The sequence below is a fragment of the Bubalus bubalis genome, chromosome 15 (genome assembly GCF_019923935.1).
Source record: "Bubalus bubalis isolate 160015118507 breed Murrah chromosome 15, NDDB_SH_1, whole genome shotgun sequence".
Taxonomy (NCBI): Eukaryota; Metazoa; Chordata; class Mammalia; order Artiodactyla; family Bovidae; genus Bubalus; species Bubalus bubalis.
This window is the reverse complement of record NC_059171.1, coordinates 45,017,288-45,039,765: the sequence shown is the minus strand read 5'-3', so window position 1 is coordinate 45,039,765 and position 22,478 is coordinate 45,017,288. Positions and strand designations below refer to the sequence as shown.

Below are 22,478 nucleotides of genomic sequence, written 5' to 3'. Positions count from 1 at the left end.
GGCTTCCCTGGTGGCTCAGACGGTAAAGAAACCGCCTGCAATACAGGAGATCCAGGTTCAGTCCCTGGGTTGGGAGGATACCCTGGAGAAGGAAATGGCAACCAACTCCAGTGTTCTTGCCTGGAGAATTCCATGGACAGAGGAACCTGATGGGCTACCGTCCATGTGGTCAGAGTCGGACACAATTGAGCGAACAAGCACACGCACTGCTGTAGTGAATGAAGTTATAATTCTTTCTTAAAGAAACAAAGATATAAAACATGATCTCTTCTGTCACTGGCCAGCATCCATGAGCTCATGAGAATCTGTTCAGCTTTGTGACTAGAGGAAAACGTTCACCATGGAAGACTGAGCAACAGATGTAATTCCAGGAAGACTGAAATGAGAATACACAGATACAGTCCTAGAAATATTCTAGAGCTTTGTTCTGTGATGCAGTTGAGTTGCCTGGAAAGAGTTTAGTCCTTTTTGATACTTGCCTTTGGGTTTTTTGTGGTGGGAGCAGAGTTGGGAATCCATTTTTCCTCACTACTTAGGCAATGTTCTCCTGAATATTCCATGCTATGTCCCAGAAATTACAGGGTTCCCCTCTCTGGCTGGGGAGAATACAAACTCTTCTCGGCCTTTTGTCGTCTCTTAGGGTTGCCCTTTTTCGGCGCAGTTCTTTTCTCAGACTCAGATGTGGTTTTCTCACAGGCTGAGGACTTGCTGGCTGCCACCTGCAACCTGGAACTCGCTGTTCCACACTGGAACTCTCTGCATATTGCTTCTGTTTCTCAGCGCTTGAACCTGACAATGCTAGTCACGCTGGGCCTCCCTTGCCTTCCAGTTTTGTCTCCTCACAGAGGAGGTGACGGGGCTCCACCGAGCTCCCCTGCCCACAAGGCAGCCTGGAAGACCCTCTCCAGGCAGGAAGCTGTGCTACATGTAGGGTTCACCACAGCTGCTTCCTTTCTCTCAGGAGCACTGTCCTTCCTTGGCTGATAGCCCACGTTTGGGAAACTGTTACTTCATACATTTCAAACCCACGGTGGCTCATTGGTAAAGAACCTTCCTGCCAATACAGGAGACATAAGAGACGTGGGTTCAATCCCTGTGTCAGAAAGATCCCCTGGAGGAGGGCACAGCAATCCACTCCAGTATTCTTGTCTGGAGAATCCCATGGACAGAGGATCCTGGCAAGCTACAGTCCATGGGATCACAAAAGAGTCAGAAAAGACTGAAGAGACTTAGCACACACGCATTTAGTTCTCTCCATTCTTTTCTGTTCTTTACCTTCTTTAAATTGGTCCTGCTTACTTTCTGATAGAAACAGAGAGTAGAAAATGAGTGGTTACTAGGGGCTGGAGGTGGGGGAAATGGGGAGATGTTGATCAAGAGTGCAAACTTCCAGTAAGATGAATAAATTCTGTTGTTGTTATTGTTCAGTCACTCAATTGTGTTCAACTCTTTGTGACCCCATGAATTGCTGCCCACCAGGCTTCCCTATCCATCACTAACTCCCAGAGTTTGCTCAAACTCATGTCCATTGAGTCAGTGATGCCATCCAGCAACCTCATCCTCTGTTGCCCCCTTCTCCTCCTGCCTTCAATCTTTCCCAGCATCAGGGTCTTTTCCAGTGAGTTGGCTCTTCTCATCAGGTGGCCAAACTATTGCAGCTTCAGCTTCAGCATCAGCCCTTCCCAGTGAATATTCAGGGTTGATTTCCTTTAGGATTTACTGGTTTGATCTCCCTGCTGTCCAAGGGACTCTCAAGAGTCTTTTCCAGCACCACAGAAAAAGTTCTGAGGACTTAATATACAGTGAGGTAGGAGGAGAAGGGGACAACAGAGGATGAGATGGTTGGATCACATCACTGACTCAATGGACATGAGTTTGAGCAAACTCTGGGAGATGGTGAAGGACAAGGAAGCCTGGCATGCTGCAGTTCACGGGGTCTCAAACAGTCGGACACGACTGAGCAACTGTACAACATTGTAATAATACCGTATAATAGGGAATTCCCGGGTGGCCTAGTGTTCAGAATTCCAGGCTTTCACTGCTGTGGCCTAGGTTCAGTCCCTGGTTGGGGAACTAAGATTCCATAAGCTGTGTGTTGAGGCTAAAAGAAAACCAAAAACAAAAACAAAAACCCCAAAACATATTATAAACTTAAAAGTTGCTAAGAAAGTACATCTTAAATGTGTTCATTACAAAAAAGAAATGGTAGCTATGTAAGGTGATGGAAGTATTAACTGACCATACTGAAGTAATAATTTCACAATATGTAAATATATAAAATCACCATATTGCATATTTATTTATTTGGCCACACTGTGCGGCGGCAGGCAGGGTCTCAGTTCGTTGACCAGAGATCAGAGCCAAACCCCCTGCAGTGGAAGTGAGGAGTCTTAAGCACTGGGCCACCAGGAAGTCCACACTGTACACTTGAAATTAATACAGTTGTATGTCAGTTACATCACAAACGCTGGGAAAAATTAGATTAAAAAAATATATAATTCTTTCTTTCCATTTCTGCAGCACATTTCAGGAAGGTTCTGCTGTACCTTAGACTTACACATGGGAAAGCATTTTAGCTCTTTTTTTTTGGCCAGGCCCTGAGGTGAAAGTGCCCAGTCCTAACCACTGGGTCGCCAGGGAATTCCCAGCATTTTCGCTCTTTATTGGGAGGGTCAGGCCATCTCTACAGGCTCTAAAGTTTCACAGAGGTCAAGGGAGCCAAAATATTTGGAGTTATCCACCCAGATGTCTCCATCCCAAGTGTCAAAGTCTCAAATTATCCCAGCTGGGGCTTTGACCCTGGCATAAGAAACCTCTCTCAGCTGAGCATTCAAATATCCTTGAAACTGAAGGCTATTTTACTTTTGAACTTTGGTCTCCAGCTTTTCCTTCTCTCCCACTGCAGGAAATAAGATCGTCCTTGGCAGTTAACAAAGAAGCCCTCTGGTGTTCAGACACATTTTTCCATTGTGTGTTAACTGCCCTCAATTTTGCATTATCTTTCTATTGGGGGTGCTATGAACTGAACTGTGTTCCCCTTCTCACCCAATCCCCAATTCATGTGTTAAAGTCCTAAATCCCAATGTGCTAGTATTGGGTACAGAAATAATTAGGTTTTGAAGGTTTCCAAGCAGGCTCAGGCGTAAAGAATATGCCTGATGCAGAAAGGCAGATTTGACCCCTGGGTTGGGAAGATCCCCTGGAGAAGGGAATGGCTACCCACTCCAGTGTTCTTGCCTAGCCGTGGACTGGACAGAGGACCCTGGTGGGCTATCATCCATGGGGTCGCAACAACGAAGAGGAACGGTATGTCACTTCTTGTGTCTCTCTGTGAGTGCAGGAAGAGGTCACGGGGGCAGAGATGGCAGCTGCCTATCAGAAGAGGCTTCAGATACTTTGCCAACACCTTGATCTTGGAGTTCCCAGCCTCCAACACTGTGAGAAATCATTTCCTGTTGTTTCGGCCACTCATCAACGGGATTTAGCTATAGAGGCCCAAACAGGCCATCAGTGGTCAACAAAATAAGCCAGCCAATTCCATTGTTCTCTCATAGTGTCCAAAGGCACGAACCATTGTACTGTCCAAGATGGTCTCCAATGGAACATTATTCCAAGTCATCACCTCACTGTCAGGGTGACAGTGAGTGGTGAGGTCTCAAAACTCCATCTTATCATCTTTTTGACAACACCCAGTGCCAACTGTGTTGATTCGGGTTGTTGAGGAAGCAGACACTGATTTAGGAGCATGAGAGGTTTGTTGTGTAGTTTGTGTAAGACAAAAGTCGGATGCGGCTGGGAAAACCAAACTATGATGCAGATATGAAACCTGTGAAGGGAACAAGGGGAGATAGCAAATTTGGGTATGGAGAGATGCAGATGCGGATCTCCCCTAAAGGGAAGATCTAGAGCAAGTATTACCTGTTTGGAGAAGGTCCCACATTGGGCTGAAGGGGCCAGGCCTCCACAAGCTTAGTTATTGGCTGGGAGATAGTTGGGAAAGGAGCTTCCCAGTTGATACTAGTGGTAAAGAACCCGTTTGCCAATGCAGGAGATGTAAGAGACAAGAGTTCGATCCTTGGGTGGGGAAGATCCCCTGGAGGAGAGCATGGCAACCCACTCCAGTATTCCTGCCTGGAATCCATAGGGTTGCAAAGAGTGAGACATGACTGAAGTGATTTAGCATGCATGTACGCTTGAAAAAAGGGTGACTTTGGTTCTAAAACCAAGGCAGATTATCCCTGAAGGGCTTCAGTTAGGGGTAGGTACCAGCTAAGTACACTGTCTGCAGCTGACCAGCAAGTTACTTCAGGAAGGGAGATGGGAGCGGTGCGCCCTCACTGACACCATCACTGTTTGGTCACTCTGAGATATTTTTAGAGTGGAAAATGTACATTTCAGCAGATTAGAAATTACATAACAATACATAGAATTTACTTATTCAAATAGAAACCAAAGGAATGACCATTTGAAACCAGCAGAAGCTCACCAAAAACAAGTTGCACCAGAAAATCAGCATCTCCTTTCTTTGATAAAACTATACAGAAATATGGCCTGAGAGGTGCTAGTTTAATGTGTGACAGAAAACTATTAGTAGTTTAAATAACACACTGGGCTACAGATACTGTAGCCTGCTGTCCTTTGCTTGTTTTAAACATGGGAAAGATGTAGAACAGAGGCTCTGAGGTGATATTGAAAAGGAAGGAGAGAGAATATGGTACAAGACGGGAAAAAAGCAAACAAAAAAACCGAAGGCTCAACAAACAAACAAAAAAACACACAGCAGGACTAAACAAGGTGAAAAGACATGAATAAGTAACACACTTTGTTGTTGTTGTTTAGTTGCTAAGTCCTGTCCGACTCTTTTTGACCCCGTGGGCTGTAGACCACCCGGCTCCTCTGTCCATGGGATTTTCCAGGCAAGAAAACTGGAGTGGGTTGTCATTTCCTTCTCCAGGGGATCTTCCCAACCCAGAGATTGAACCTGTGTCTCCTGCATTGGCAGGTGGATGCTTAACCACTGTGCTACCAGGGAAGCCCAAACCAGGTGAAAGCTTACTCAAATAAGTAATGTACTTTACTGGGGACAAAACAATAAAATTAAGGGGGAAAAAAGAAACCCTACACAGATAATAAGCAACATGAAAAATATAGCTTTACCAATCAAAATCAAGTGTGATGTGGCTGCCAGAAAAAGTTAATTCAACCACAGGTATTATTAAAAGGAGTGTCTAACTAAACCAGGGCTTCTCAAACTTGTTCTAAACAGCAAACCCTTTCTCCTAATGCAAACATAGGCAGACCATCAATGTGAAACATATTCAAATATTTCCCTGAGGTAATTCCAAGGAATTCCTAGAGCTGTGAGAAACAGCTTGAAAAATCTTTGACCTAAACCGTAGAGTAAATTCCATTCTCTTATTTGAAGTAGTGAGATCAATTCTGGTTGTTATTGTTGTTTAGTTGCTGAGTTGTGTCTGACTCTTTCGCGACCCCATGGACTGTAGCCCACCAGACTCCTCTGTCCATGGCATTCTCCAGGCAAGAATACTGGAATGAGTTGCCATTTCCTCCTCTGGTGGCAGGGAGTGGTGTCAGATTCAGATTTAAATTCCAGCTCCATCACTTTTAAGCTGTGATTTTAAGCAAGTTGATGACAGTTAAATTTGTTCATGTTCTCATACCTATTTCAGACCATTATCATTCTTAGTCTTTTATTACCGAAAGCTTACTAATTCTGTTTAATCGAGGTAAGGTGTTCAATAAACTACAAATATTTAAAATGTACAATGTAATGAGTTTATATATAGGTGTGTATACATATATATATACACACACACATATGCACATCTGTGAAATCAAGATAAGAAAAAGAACATATTAATCACCTCCATAAGTTTATTCACAACTGTTCTCACCACTCTATATTCTCCAGCAAACAGGTATCTGATTTCTTTTTTGGCCGCATGTTATGCAGGATCTTTGTTCCCCAACCAGGGCTTGAACCCATGCTTCCTTAAGTGGAAGCACACAGTCCTCACCACTGAACTGCCCCAGAAATCCCTGGTTTTTTTTTTTTTAATTGAAGTTTAGCTGATTTACCAACAGCATGTAAGTTTCAGGTATACAAAACAATAATTCAGTTTTTAAAGCTCATACTCCATTTATAGTTATTAAAAATATTGGCTATATCCCCTGTGCTATACAATTTGTAGCATATTTTATACATAGTAGTTTGCATCTCTTAATCCCCTATCCACATCTTGTCCCCCTTCCTCTTCCCTCTCCCCACTGGTAACGGAGTTTGTTCTCTATCTGCGAGTCCACTCCTTTCTGTTATATTCACTACTTTATGTCATTCTTCGGATTCTACATACGACAACACACAGCACCTGTCTTCCTTTGACCCATTTCACTACACATAAACCCTTCAAGTCAATCCATGTTGTAAATGGCAAACTTCCATCTTTTTATGGCAGTGGTATCTCATTGTGTGTAATACATGTGTACATATATATGTCTATATATACATACACCACATCTCCTTTATCCATGCATCATCCCACCCCCAACTCCTTTCCCCTTTGGTAATCATAAGTTTGTTTTCTAGGTCTGTCTGTGCCGTTGTTGCTAAGTCGCTTTAGTTGTGTCCGACTGTGCGACCCCACAGACGGCACCCTCCCAGGCTCCCCCATCCCTGGGATTCTCCAGGCAAGAGTACTGGAGTGGACTGCCATTGCCTTCTGTGTGTCTGTGAGTCTGTTTCTATTTTGAAAATAAGTCCATTTGTATCATATTTTAAATACAAGTGCCATCATATATTTGTCTCTGACTTATATTGAAAAGCAGAGATTACTTTGCCAACAAAGGTCCGTCTAGTCAAGGCTATGGTTTTTCCTGTGGTCATGTATGGATGCGAGAGTTGGACTGTGAAGAATGCTGAGCGCCGAAGAATAGATGCTTTTGAACTGTGGTGTTGGAGAAGACTCTTGAGAGTCCCTTGGACTGCAAGGAGATCCGACCAGTCCATTCTGAAGGAGATCAGCCCTGGGATTTCTTTGGAAGGAATGATGCTAAAGCTGAAACTCCAGTACTTTGGCCACCTCATGCGAAGAGTTGACTCATTGGAAAAGACTCTGATGCTGGGAGGGATTGGGGGCAGGAGGAGAAGGGGACGACAGAGGATGAGATGGCTGGATGGCATCACTGACTCCATGGACGTGAGTCTGAGTGAACTCCGGGAGTTGGTGATGGACAGGGAGGCCTGGCGTGCTGCGATTCACGGGGTTGCGAAGAGTCGGTCACGACTGAGCATCTGAACTGACTGACTGGCTTACTATGATAATCCCTAGGTCCATCCATGTTGCTGCTAATGGCATTATTACATCCTTTTTTATGGTTAACACCCTATTATGTGTGTGGATACACACGTATATATATATGTATGTATATATATCGCATAAAGTGATGGCAACCCACTCCAGTACTCTTGCCTGGAAAGTCCCTGATAGGCTGCAGTCCATGCACTGGAGAAGGAAATGGCAACCCACTCCAGTGTTCTTGCCTGGAGAATCCCAGGGACGGGGGAGCCTGGTGGGCTGCCATCTACGGGGTCGCACAGTTGGACATGACTGAAGCGACTTAGCAGCAGCAGCAGCATGTATCTGTATGTATGTGTGTGTGTATATATATATATATATATATATATCTAACATCATCTCTATCAGTCCATGAACACCTAGGTTGCTTCCATGTCTTGGCCAATGCAAACAGTGCTGCTATGAACACTGGGATGCATATTATCCCATCGAATTAAGAGTTTTCTCTGGCTACATGCCCTGGATCGTATGGCAGTTCTAAATTTCTAAGGATCCCCCACACAGTTCTCCAAAGTGGCTGCACCAATTTACATTCCTATCAACAGTGTAGGAGGGTTCCATTTTCTCCACACCCTCTCCAGCCTTTACTTGTAGACTTTCTGATGGCCATTCTGACTACAGTGGGGTGATCAATCTTGAGTTTTGATTTTCATCTGATAATAAGCAACATTGAGCATCTTTTTTTAATCAATTGCTTTTGATAATTTGCGTCATAGTTAAGAAGTCTTTGCCGAATTCAAGATCTCAGATTTTCTCAGTTTCTTAAAGAAATTTCAGTTTTTACTCTTAATTTAGGTGTACGATTCATTTGGGATTAATGTTTGTATATGGTGTGAGGTAGGATTCTTCAAATGCACTAGTACCACATGTTGAATAGATTAACCTTTCCCCCTAGAAGCACCATGGCATTTCTTTTGAAAATTACCTTTGGACTCTCTGTTGTGTTCCATCGATGTATATATTTATGCCAATACTTTATGATCAATTCACATCAGGGTCATCTGCTGTCTGCTTTACAATTAAGCCTCCTGTTGTAACCCTTCCAACCCACGGCCAAGGTAACTTTTCTGAAATGCAAATCTGATTGTCAGTCACTACTGCCCATAAGATAAAATCAAAACTCTATAACCTGGTCTTTCATGTTCTAGCTTTAGTTTTATCTCGTATTTTCCCTCATTCAAATTTCATGCTGCACAGTTCCCTCTCACCCTTGGTTTTTGTATTTGCTGTATGCTTTATCTCAGATGCAAATACTCTTCAGCTCCCCTGGAATTCTTTCCAGACTCCCTTAGCTTTGATTATTCCTTTAAAAAAAAATTATTTTGGGGAGTATAGTTGGACTTACAGTGTCATATTAGTTTCTGACGTTTCACAGCAAAGTGAATCAATTATACACATATATCTACTCTTTCAGAGTCTTTCCTGTGTAAGTCATTTGAGTAGTGTTCCCTGTGTTACACAGTAGTTCTTGCTGTTCAGTTGCTAAGTCGTGTCCAACTCTTGGCGACCCCATGGACTGCAGCATGCCAAGCTTCCCTGTCCATCACCAACTCCTGGAGCTTGCTCAAACTCATGTCCATTGAGTCGGTGATGCCATCCAACTATCTCATCCTCTGTCACCCACTTCTCCTCCTGCCTTCAATCTTTCCTGGCATTAGGGTCTTTTCCAATGAGTCGGTTCTTTGCATCAAGTGGCCACAGTATTGGAGATTCAGCAACAGTCCTTCCAATGAATATTCAGGATTGATTTCCTTTAGGAGGGACTGGTTGAGTAGGTTATTAGTTAACTATTTTATGATTGGGCCTGCTTTGATGCTCACTCTGCATCCTATTATTACCCTATGACACCCCTGTCCTCCCCTCCCTGCCAGATCATAACCTCCTGGGGACCCAGCACAGACTCAATATTTGAATGTGTATAAAGTTGAACAAGACAGGTTCTTGTTCTTGAGAAGCTAGCAACATGGGGTGGTGTGTAGAGCAGTAAACCATATCAGACGGTGTCACTCCCCACCCCACACTTTCAATGCTTTCTAGGTCTATTTTTTCTGCTTTTTTACCCTGGTATCTTGTTTCCCAGGTAATCTTTGTGTACAGATCACTGAATTGAAATGAATCACTCAAGTTATCCAGGAATAACTTGAGGCTTTCTTCAGAGAGAAACTTTCAATTGCTTTTGATCTCCTCGGGAGGACACAGCCAGTCAGGGACTTCATCTTAATATACATCCACAGTCTGACATTCCCCAAACCACTCCAGGGTGCAAGTTTGAATCAGGGTTGTTTTCCCAAATGATCCTTCCTCGGGGAGTGGAGTTCTACTGGGCTCTGGCTTTATGTTAGTTTTGATGGGTGGGATGTTGGCAGAGTAGCTTAGACCCATTTGGGGATGTTCTGGACTTTGCTAGGCAAACATCCCTATGATGTTGCCCAAACAGGGGCTCAGTTTCCTAATTTCCTCCTAACTGGCAAATGCCCTGAGAACAATGGCAACTTTGCCTGCTGGGCCCATCTGTTTAGTGGAAGCCATGAAAAATTAATTTTAGTCTTACCCTGATTCATGAAGTCCTACATCATTTGGTTTTTGGCTTCTGCTCCCGTCTCTGAACCAGCCACACCATCCTTTGGGTTGACTTTCAGACAAGTCCTGTCCTAGAGCTTCTGTACTTGAAACCTTTATACTTGCCTAGAGTTCATCCATAAAGTTTGCATTTTTCAAGCTATGACATAACTTGTTCCTCTGATTGTCAGAAACTACCATTTATCTGTGGGCCCAGATGGCTCAGTGGTAAAGAATCAGTGTGCCAATGCAGGAGATGCAGGTTTGACCCCTGGGTCAGAAAGATCCCCTGGCGAAGGAGATGGCAACTCACTCCAGTATTCTTGCCTGGGAAATCCCATGGACAGAGGAGCCTGGTGGGCTACAGTCCATGGGGTTGCAGAGTCACAGAAGACTGAGCACATACATGCATGCATACCATTTATCTGTGCCCCTTCACATTCAGCACTTTTGTATTATCTATCTTCCTTATTATTGGCCCTTGGAAGATATATACTTTTTCTTACCTGCCACCTTTCTTGATATAGGATAGGTCATCACTAAGTATTTGCTTAATGCCCATTCTTAACCTTAACGACTGTTAGGCTTATTTTTATGATCTCAGAGTTCCACAAATATATTGTTTAAAATAACCATATTCTTAATTTGTGAACATATTCAAGCAATTTACCTCAAAGATAAGGCATTAAAAAACAAAGCCAATTAAGAATGACTCATGATTAAAGCAAATTTTTTCAAACTCTCTGGGACAGGAAAGGTAGGGTGTTCTAACATTTCACACAGATGGTGGTTTGCTTTAGATTTGTTCAAAAATTGCTAGTGCCTAGGTTTCCTTCAAAAAGCTGGGATAAAAATACAAGTACAATCAGGTTAATTCAACTAACATTTATTAAAAGCTTTTGTGATAGGTACTGTGTGCCACAGTGCTGGGTACACAAACACAAGTGAGACATCGTCCCAGTGGAAAGCGTTCAGGACAGAAGGCTGGTGGGACAGCCTTCTAAAAGGGAAGGACCAAGATGATAACCTTTTAACTACATTTGTAGTGGACCTTGCAAGTAGAAAAGGAGATAATGAACATTCCAGCAACAGGGAAGAACATTAAAGAACACAGTAGTCTGTTTTGCTGTTATCTATGGAACAAGGTATGTGGGGGGCTGAAGAGCAGCCTGAGAACACAGGGCCAGGCAATGAAAAGTCATAACAAAGGGACTGGAGAAAAGGAGGAAATACCAGAGATGGTTTAAAAAGACAGGCTCAGCAGGACTTGATGAAAAATGTCAGAGAGGACTGGTAAATAGTGCTAGATTCTTCATTTGTATAATTAGGTTGGATAGGAATGCAATTAACTATAACAGAAAAGAGAAACAGACATTTGGGAGGTTGAAAGTAGAGATAAAGAGATTTTTAATGTTAAGCTGGATACCTCTGCTGTAGGACAATCATCCATATTGGCATCTTGTATGATTACATGTATTTACCTACATTAAGCACTTGAAGGTCAAGTACATGTATGAAAGGTATTTCCTGCCTTATTTCAGCTTTCCTTATTTGACACTTTTATTCAGTTAATGTTTAATTTTGCCATGTGTTACCTCAGTGTGAAAAGTACTATGGAATACAGGGAGGATTTCAGTAAGGCCACTTATCCACATAGCTTAAACCAGTGGGGAAAAGTCATCCCTTCTGTGAGAGGTAGAAATTATTTTAAGGATTATAAAAGAGGGAGAGAGGGCCATCAAAGTACAAAGATAAACCTTGCATTTATCTAATCAGCTACTCATCTAGTTGGTTTAGGGCTGTAGAAACAGCTTGCAGAGATAAAAGAGCTTTATGGTAGCCTGGCTGACCCAGTGGAGGAGCATGGTGTTCCTGGGCAAGCAGATCTCCTGTGAAAAGAAAAGACTAGCAGCAGGGCACACTGAATTTCTTCCTGCCAGGAATATCTGAGATGTGGAGATATTCCCTTCTGCTTATTTCTTTCTTCTCAGAGCTTCAAGAGCCCCTCAGTTATGTAAGTTAGTTGATCTGTCTGTACACTTGGTAAAGTATCTGCAAGTTCATTACAGCATGTCCAGCCTGAAGTTCAGGAGCACCAGACTCATGATTAACTCGAAGTCTGGTCTCAATTTCCATCTTTTCTGAAAATGCCCAGTCTTTAACCAGGACTTAATTAATTGAAGCATGAAGAATCACTAAACTATACTAGGCTACACTAATAAGCAAAGATGATCTTTAAATAAACAAAGTGCTTTAGTGACTATCTTCATTCTGTTGTATTCATTTTGGAAATGGACACATTACTATCTCCATAATCTTTTAAAGATCACAGTCTTTTGCAAAGGGGAACTACTAGGTAATTTTTCACATTATTATAAACTACAAAAAGTTTTAATATCTATCCAATTTAGCATTGAAGTCTACAAAAAAAGAAATCAATGACAACTGCTTTATTATTAAAAGTTACTGAGTTCCATAAAGCACACAATGTAGTTTATATTCAACTAACAAAAGTTTCATACATGTATTTAAAAATATATAATATATAGATTTATCTGTCAACATTTATATTCTATTTAAAAAGCAGTAGCTTTACATATTTTACAACTTGATTTTATAAAATATATACATCCACCCTATGCAAATCTTCCAGCATGAGCTTTCATTCCTATTAATAAAATGCACAATTTGTATTTCTGAATATTAAGAGAAAAATGGTACCAACTAAAAATAAAAAATTCATTATAACCTGAACATGCATCTAACTCTTGGCTACTAGATAAATGACCTAATAATCTATTCAAATAACTGTGTTACCTTGAGCTTGACAAACAATTTGCATTATGTAAACAATCTGTGGTTAACTATGAAGAGACTTGCACTTCTAGGTATCTGAAACAATCTACCAAATTCTTTATTTGCCCTGTTTCAGGTTTTTAATTAGAGAGGCAGGATTCTTCAATTATTTGATGTGCCATGAAATCTGACAAGTCACACCTGACAAGCCAAAGCCCTGTGAGTTTTGAAACCACACTTTTGCTTTTGAGAAAACAGCTCTGAGAATTATTGTAGGAGCAGTTTTCTCAAAACCCCTGCTGATGTGTATACCAAGAAACAGAACAAGAACTGCTTCTCCTTTCTCCAATAAACTGCACTGAACTTGCAAATTCGAGTTCTGGTACGTGAGGATGTACTGACGTCTATTCAGACATTCCTGCCACATAGTCAAAATAGCTTCAGATATGACACTGTTTTACTAACAAAAATTTTTTTATAAAAAAGATATTCATGTAATAATTTTTGAGATTCAACCCCAAATAAAAGTTGCAATACTACCATTAGAGAATGAAATTTTTTTAAAAAAATCTAAATTATCAGGAGCATAGTCAGAACTAGAACTTCAACTTGAAGGACAGAGATCTAAGTTTGAAGTACAAATTTAGATTCCATGGACCTTAGTGATAAGGGTGTATATAAGTCTGTCTTTAAATTCTGCTGAGAAGATAAAAATCTCCCACAAATTATTTTTAAAAAATAGTTCCATCCAACTCTCAAAAATGATTAACATTTAATCATTAAATGTTAAAAACTTAAAAGGAAAAACATGTTCATCAAAATAAGTAATTTAATTCATTAGGGCAATAATTAGTCTTTGAGGGACTTCCCTGGTGTTTCAGTGCTTAAGACTTTACCTTCCAATGTAGGTGGTGTGAGTTCGATCCCTGGTTGGGGAACTAAGATCTCACATGCCTCAGGGCCAAAAAAAATAAAAAAACATAAAACAGAAGCAGTATTGTAACCAATTCAAAACAGACTTTAAAAATGGTTCATATCAAAAAAAAAAATCTTAAAAAAAAAAAAGGCTTTGAGAGAGTCACATCCAGAAAGTAAACAAAATTCCCTCAATATCAGTATTTAAGAACTAAATTAGAGCTAACTGACAGCGTATTTATCAAGCAATTATTTAACAAGTTTAGCCATCTACTGATGGACTAGTTATTTATCAGAAATTTTTGTAGGATGGAGTCTTTTTATTAAAACTTTTTTTGGATATAATTTTAATAACGCTCTGGATTTCCTATTCTCAAGAATGGGAGAGGGGGAGTAAAGGGGAAGGGAAGAAAGAAGGGAGGGAAGAGGGGAGAAAAACTGAGTGGTCAGAGGGGCACTGAAGACTGATCCACTGATACCTGTGAGATGAGAAGGTAGAAAAATAAAGGAGGAATAAAAACAAAGACTGCAAAGAGGACTAGAGCCAGGAGGTGCAGACTAAAGACACCTTCTTCACAGACCTTAATTATGCAAAGGTATCAGCATAAAAGAATAGTGCAGCAGCTGGCTTTTGGTAGCAAAGAATCCTCAAAGGGACATTCAGTCAAACCTCAGCTCTTTCTGAAAATAAACGTGCATATATAAGTTACAAACCTTATGCATTCAGCTAAAATATGTACAAAAAACTAAATAAAAGTGAGATGGAGAAATACAAGCAGCAGTAACCATAAAGGCTGAGAACTAGTGACACCGAATTCTTTATTAAAAAAAAAATTTTTTTTTAAACACACAGTACCTCCTCTTCTCTTCTATTTTTAGGAAGAAGCTTTAACAAGTTTTAAATGTCTCAATTCTCAAAAACAATAGGCTTTTTAAAAAATAAGACTTGATTACCAGAAACAAGTAATATGTGGTTACATACCATTTTCATATCATTACTCATTTCAATTTATCTTTGATGCAACCTGGGAACAATTAAGCAGTCACTAGATACCTGTTTTAGAATCTGAAGAAATTATTATCCACCACAGGAATCTAATGATATATGTTTTTGCATATAGTTAAAATTTCAAAAGGGAAAAAAGTAGCTAACTATTCTCATTACTTTGTACCAAATATTTATATACCTAGTCAAAACAATAAAGATCAAGATCTTTCTCCAGATGAACTGTATATAAAAGCTATTTTTAGCATTTTCTTCCAGGGATTAAAAAAAAAGTCTTATTTCCCTGCTGGCTAAAAAGGAGGAATTTAAATTCCTTAAGAGAACTGCCATAAAATTTGTTTTTAAAAATTTATCTTAAAAAACTGAAAACCATTTCTCTCTTTAAAATCTATGGCATTAATTACCTACTTGACTTTTTTTTTTTTGAAAGGGCACCAAGTTTGTGATCTAAGCATGCAAAATAAGGAACTCAATGTATCACTGCCTTAACAGAATTTGGCAAACCAGAAAAATGGCCTTAAAATAAATAAATAAATAAATAAAAAGGAAGAGAGTCCATGCTGTCTAAATCTGAAGGTCTAATTCTGTAGAGCTCTACAGCAGACAGTGCCTCACAGAGGGAATGCGGGCAAGAGGGAAGTAGCATGTTCCTATGTACACACTTGCTTGGTATTCTGGTTGTTATTCAACAACGTATTACAGAGAAACATTCTTTTTATTATTACAAAGTCGGTAATTGCCCCTTCTTGAGCAGTGACTTAGGTAAACATCTTTACGTCTTTTAATAATGTAACATATTTAAAATTAACTAAATCTAAGTGCACATGAGTTTTCAGTGATTCCTAAAGTTCAAGGAAGTAACGCAGGTGTTATCAGACTGCAAATTCTGAATGGTTGGTGCATCTATGTTTTAGAATATTTCGTCCCGTCTTCTTTCCCTTAAACCATAAAATGTACCAGAGTTATTTGGTTCTCCTCTACTTTCCTTTTCGTCATCTTAATTTATTTTATGGTATCTCTATGTAGAGAGAGAGGTATGTTAAAATATTATTATTCATATTAAAAAATTCAATTGAGACTATATATGACCTATTAATCTATATGATAGCAATGTTATCCTTTGACCTGGTATATTAATTCCTTTGGTGAATAAATGCCACAGGTCATTTCCTTATAAAAGGATTTTAGTAAGAGGACCAGCAGTATGGAGAGAGATTTCCCCCACCCCCACCAGGGAAAATGACCAAGTGAATCAGTAGTTTAGAGCAGTTATGTAAAATATGAAAAATACATCATTTACAGCTGCAATTTTCATATTAAAAAGCAGTTAAAAACTAAGAGCAGTTCAAAGCATTCCAAAAAACATTTTTTTTGTCTTAGCTAAACTGGCCAACTAATAGGACTGATAAGAGACTGCTGAGAGAACTTACGTACATCTAGGCAAGACAGAACAAAAATGTTTTTAATTTTGAACAGTGGTAGTTGCTATTAATAACTAGCAGTATAAACAGTGTCCACAATTTGGTGGCTGGCCATAGTTCAAAATTTTTTTTCAAGTTAATTTCTACAGCAGACGTATTTTTGAAGTCTACCCACCCCTGAGTTCAACAATTATACTTTTAGAGTGTAAAATTATATGCCCTTAATTAACAACATGTACAAACCTACAAAATTTCATCTATACAGAGATTAAAAACAATTTTTAAAATATTATCCGCCAATTATTGATTGGATGGTTTTGCTGGGGTACATATTTCAAACCTTTCAGCCAACTGGCTTTCATTTTTAAGCCCAAATTGATTCATATATTCACTGTAGGATATGTCATAGAGTGCAACAACAGGCATTAGTAAAAATAACATTGTAGTAGAAACAGATTTTGCATATGCGAAAAGGTAATTTATAAAATACATTAATTGCTTTTTAAAAAGAGAACCTAGTTGCAGTATCATTAACTTACATGGTACTGAGAGTTGGACCTTTCAAACAATTTTTTTTCTATAGAAAAATGTTGTCTACCTGTAAGTGAAGTCTTAAATAACAAAACAGAACAAAACAAACAAATCCCTCTAGAAAAAAAAACCTGTATGGTTGTGTGAGACAAATAAGCAAACATACTGTTCTATAGTGTACTTTTGCCTAAATTTTAAAATAAAAATGTCCACACTCTTTTGTTAAAACATTAAGCCTCTGTCAAAAATGTATTTCTTATTTTAGGGTACAGGATAGGACAAGATGATACTTACAAGTAAAGAAAATTTACAAGAAAAAACTTGACAAAAGTTTTTCAATTAAAAGTATCATAACATTCAAACTTGACTTCAAACATAACAAAAGAAACAAAATTGCAAACAAAAATGTTTATGGATTTTTCCAAACATAAATAAATGAAATAGTGTTTAGGCAGTAGGGCTCATGCTGATGGCTAGCAGGAAGTAACAGAGTGTCATCTATTTGGAAAAAATTGATTATGTATAAACAATAAGCCCCAATTATGGACTATAGCAGTTTAATAATCACTGCCATTTTTCTTACTTCCAAAATAAAGCCTTGATTAAACCACTTATAGCCTATATTATTCATACCTTTACTTCAGAGACTGAGGAACTATGTACAACAAACAAATTTATTTTCACCATAGGGATAACATATTGTACCTCTCTGCCAATGTTACTTGAAAACCGTCCATGTCAAAACAATTTGACAGCAGATATAAACAATTCAATAAATACGCAATGATCTTTCATTACAGTCCTTTAAAGACGCATGTTAAGTCATGCTGTTAACCTTAGGTTCACAGTGCATAGAATCCAAATATGAGCAGTTGGGGTGACTTTCAGAGTAATGTTGGATCCCTCACTTTATTTATAATCCCACTCTAACCGTTAAGTTCATGTCATAGGCCCTATCACGCATTAATCATTGAGTGGCAGAAGGGTGAAATTTTTTCTTGTTACAACGTCCATTGCCGGCAATGAACGTCGCAAAACCGCCAAGGAAGTCATTGTTATTGCACAATACATGAGGACCTGGAACTTTTCAAAAGCTTAAAAAAATAAAAATAAAAAATGGAATTATATTTGACATTTCCTGACACCTGCATTAATACTGTATGACTAATCAAAGCATGTCAGTTGCCTGGACTCAACCAGCGATCAACATGCGCCCCGAATGCACACGAGTAAAAATGCAGTCAAAGGAAGCAGTCTTCATTGCCTATAGGTCACTTCCAGTCAAAGGTTAAAGTTCAAAGACTGAATGATCAAAGTGCTCATTTTCTCAGTAGGACTATCTTCTGCTAGGAGGATGAGAACAGTGGCATCAACAAGTATCATCTTTAAGAAAAGGAGAAAAAAGATAATTAAAACAGTCAAGCATGCATAAGTAAAAGTTACAAGTCAGTCTAATACAGCAAAAATTTCAAGTAGCAAGAAGAACATGGTTTACGTTTCTGACTCATCTCCCTGGATCCCCTGCAAATGAGTCCATTTTGTGTTCAAGTATATATTTACAAACAAATCAAACTCTAGGTTTTCAGAGAAGTGGTAGTTTGCACAAATTTTAAAATTATATTATTATCAGTATGTTAAGTTCTATTTAAAATAATAAATTGATATGTGTTAGTACCTATTAATGATTACCAGTCATCAGAGAATGTTTTTACAGGTAACAATTTAAAACTATAATGAGACGGCAAGTAAACTCACAACCAACACTGTCACATTGCTTAACAAAGACTAATACAAGGCGTGTCTGAAGGAAGTAACTTCACAAATGAGGAATACTCTCTAACTCAATCAACAGTAAATGTTATTAACTTCTCTTCAGAAAATAAATTTTCAGGAAGAGTATATATATATATATATATATATATATATGAAAAGGAGGTCATTTTTAAAAATCCCAAAGATTTAGTGACACATTCTGATAGCTTCAACACATTTATGTAACATAAATTCTGGTGGGTTCATCACTTATTTCACAACACTTACCTCACAAAACATATTTGAAGGATTGTAAGGATTAGTTATTATTTATGAAGTACCTTTAGAAAGATTTAAGACCAGTGGCAACTTACTCAAAGTTGTGAAAGCTCTCAAGGAGAAAATTCTGAAAAACTGGCCAAAATGTTTTACACAAACCACCCCCTATTAGGATTGATATATTGCTCATAAAGACACAATGAGAACTAAAAAGCAGTAAATCTGACTTCTATGCTGGGCAAATTAGTGAAACATTTCACAATCCTATACCTTAAGGGTAATATAAATGGTGAAATAGACTAAATTTTAAAAATAAGCTGTATCTAAGTCATTAGAATCCTTTAAATAAATAAATAACATCTTTAAGAAGAGATCAAGTAAATAGTTTACAGCCTCTGCCACATTAAAGTGTATGTCTTATGGGACTTCCTTGGTGGTCCAGTGTTTAAGATTCTGTGTTCCCAATTCAAGGGATGCAGGTTTGATCCCTGGTCAGTGAACTAAAATCCGGCATGCCGCATAGAATAGCCAATATATATATACATATCTGTTCCTTAAATGACTGCGCATCTTGAAATAAAGAAGATATGTTTGTCATGGATCAGAACAAGCTTCAGAATATGAGGAGGTTTCTTAAAACCTCACTTCTCCAGTAGAGTATTTTATAACACTAGAGTTCTTGAAATTAGTACTAAAACTGCTGCTGCTAAGTCACTTTAGTCATGTCTGACTCCGTGCGACCCCATAGACGGCAGCCCACCAGGCTCCCCCATCCCTGGGATTTTCCAGGCAAGAACACTGGAGTGGGTTGCCATTTCCTTCTCCAAAGTACTAAAACTAATCACATTTAAATCGCTAAGCTAAGAGATGCCACTAAAATCTACCTAGGATGTCAAACTACTGGGGAGGAACTTTAGCTGGACCCATAGACTAAAACTTTATATATTCATGATGGTTATATGGCTAATAAGGAATCTATAAGTAAAAGTTCAATATGGAGACAGGTAATGACCCAAACCCATGTCCACCTTTTCCCTAAATAAGAGAATCACTAAGAAGGAAAAAATTCATTTGTTAACAGAGGGAATAGTTTCCTAGTTTTGGCTTTCCCCCCCCAAAAAAAGTTGTTAGAGTTAACCTATCTTGGGTCAAGACAAGTATAGGTCTATAAAAGGTGGTGAAAGAACACAATTATGTTTAACCTCTTGGCTACAATATTTGTGGCAAAATTATGGCCTAAAAAAAAATCTTATCATAAACCACTTAAACTTTTTCTGGAACTAGAGAAGACCCTACTAAAATTATACCCTCAAATATAATATACAAATTAGCAGTTCTTAAGAGGTGACACCTACCATGGCTAACTTCACTGGGTCTCTGGAAATTATGAATGAGAGAACTACATTAGAAGATCACTTAATTTTCCCCAAAGTATAAAAACTATCACATTTTATTGGAAATCACCTCCCTGAATATTCCCACAGACAGAAGACAAGAAGTAAAGGAACAGAGTAAGAGGTCAGTAGATATGAAGTGGGATTCCACCTCCAAGAAAAACAAAAATAGATCTTTACAGTTAAGTTTGTGTCTCAACAGTTTAGGGAATTAAAAGTTTTCCTCTGATGAACTGATTCAAGAAAGATTACACAGTAGATCACAGAACTGCTATCCCACAGAAAATAAAGGGCAAAGAATTAAACTGAGTGAAAGTTTGGACTCAGGAATTTAGAAAGTGGTTGTATAACACTAAAAGGTAGTACAAATAAAAAGGTTCACAACTAACAGAGGTAAACCTTCAGATACATATTAAGCAAGGAGAAAAGGAATTGTTATACTAGTCTGAGATAATTTTGCCTTCCTATCCCCTTATAATCCTTACTGTCCTAAAGGAAATGTTCCAGTTGAATGGAACCAGAATGTACTCTCTAGTTTTATACAAAAAGACATTCCTCTACTCCTCCCCAAATTACCATCTCATCAGTCTACTGGACATAATATCTAAACATTATGTCAATTTAGTTCTTATAAGTCTAGTTTTCTGGAGCCAATACTCAATAGTCATCTTAAACTATACTGTTCAGTTATCTATCACCTTAAGGAAAATGTTTCAGGAACCACAGATCTACACTCTCATCAGTGAAAAGCGATCATTTATGACACTAAGTCGTTTATATTTAATATTGATCCCAGGAAACAGACAGGTATTATCAATGGATTCTACTTGGCTATCTCACTGAAATTATTTTTATGATGTCATAAACAGGTTTTTTTTTTTTATCTTTTTCAAGAACAATTACATTTGCTTTATGATCCAGAACTCAGGTTCAATCATTAATCTGTACACTAGACTGGGTATAGATCTATTTTCTAAGGAAAATTCTAGATCTGAATTGTAGATTAATTCCTCAGTCCTTTTGCATGCTGAGAAGAGCTGTCTTATTACCTATTTTGGTTAGGTCCCTTTAATTTTTTAACCCTATTCTCAGCTCAACTGATTTTTCAATGCATATGGACCCCTACCTTAACTGGCAACACAGAATATTTACATTCCAATGCAGGTATGGCCTTAATTTCTTAGTGAATAGAAAGTGAAAGAGTTCTGGGCAACAGGTTGATAGTCAACTTCAAGTAATTAACAAAACAGAATATATATTCACACACCAATGACTTTTTATACTTTAATAACTTATGGCGTGCTGGAGAAAAATCTCAAAAGAAGTGTAATATAAGGCGTGATGTGTACAAAGTAACAGTGGGCTAGGATGACTGGCCTAATTTTCAAGGAGCCCTAATAATGTGGAAGATTACGAATTTAAACCTGGGCTTCTTTTCAACACTGGTATTGGGCAGCTCAATTGTGGTATGTCAGCTGAGTCCTTCTCATCTAAACAAAAGGAGATCAACTCAATTTCAGATTTGTTGTTTTTCATTAATAATGAGTCCATTGTACATCCTGGAAGCTCCTTCTAAGGTACACAGATGTCACTAATCTGAACCCAAATCTCTCTTGCCTCTTTGATTACACCTGACAAACATCCTGGCCCATGCTGACCCAAGTATGTTGGTCAGCACCACACAGAATGGCTGTGGAGTTTGACACCTGAGGCTTACAATTCTGCGTGGTTTCTAGAAACTAGAATGATAAATGTTTCAGTGAGTTCTTCCAACACCAAGCAAGCCTTTGTTTAGTCTCTGATCTTTTGTTTACCATTGCAAGTCACATCTTGACATTGCTCTGACCTTGCAATCCTTTCAGAATTAAGGTGATGATAAGAAAATAACTAGAGCCCATATTTCTTGGAACTCACATTCTAAGGAGAACACAACCATTACAGATCTTTTGGAACTAAAGCGGCTAAGCACAAAAATGTAAGCTGAAATTTCCAAAGTTTCAAAACAAAGCTGATGTGGTTGTGCTTAATGAATGAGTATGATTACCTTTTTTGATAAGATTCTTCCAAATTCAACTATTATACCAAGGTGAACTATTTTTCATATTGTTTGTAACTGTTATCGTGGAATGTAGAAGACAACAGAAACTAAACAGCTGAAATGCTTTAGCTATGGAAAGATGAAGGAAGAGTTCAAGGAAGAGTCCCTGTACTCAACTACCTGAGTGACAGGGTGGGGGCTCCATCATCTTAAAGTGTAATGAACACTACCCTTCATTGATTTCGTATGACAGTCATTCATGGAGGAAAACCATCCACTTAAAGGAGAATGCAGGAGACGAATGATCCAGGCATACAAGATTCAAGCCAAGAGCAGAAAACTATCAACGTAAGAATGGGGGTGTGGACGAGGGTGAGTGGGGGTGAGTGTCTTCCAGTGTCTGACTCTTTG

General features: G+C 38.7%; 1 protein-coding gene across 1 annotated transcript in view; it reads right to left on the bottom strand.

The window, feature by feature from the left end:
• Nucleotides 1–14,448: 14,448 nt before the first annotated feature.
• Nucleotides 14,449–22,478, bottom strand: part of UBE2W (ubiquitin conjugating enzyme E2 W) — a 61,432-nt gene continuing 53,402 nt past the window's right edge. Inside the window, exon 6 of the mRNA XM_045162794.1 lies at nt 14,449–17,987. Coding sequence (XP_045018729.1) covers nt 17,974–17,987 — 14 coding nt within the window. The 3' untranslated portion in view covers nt 14,449–17,973. The remainder of the gene's footprint in view (nt 17,988–22,478) is intronic.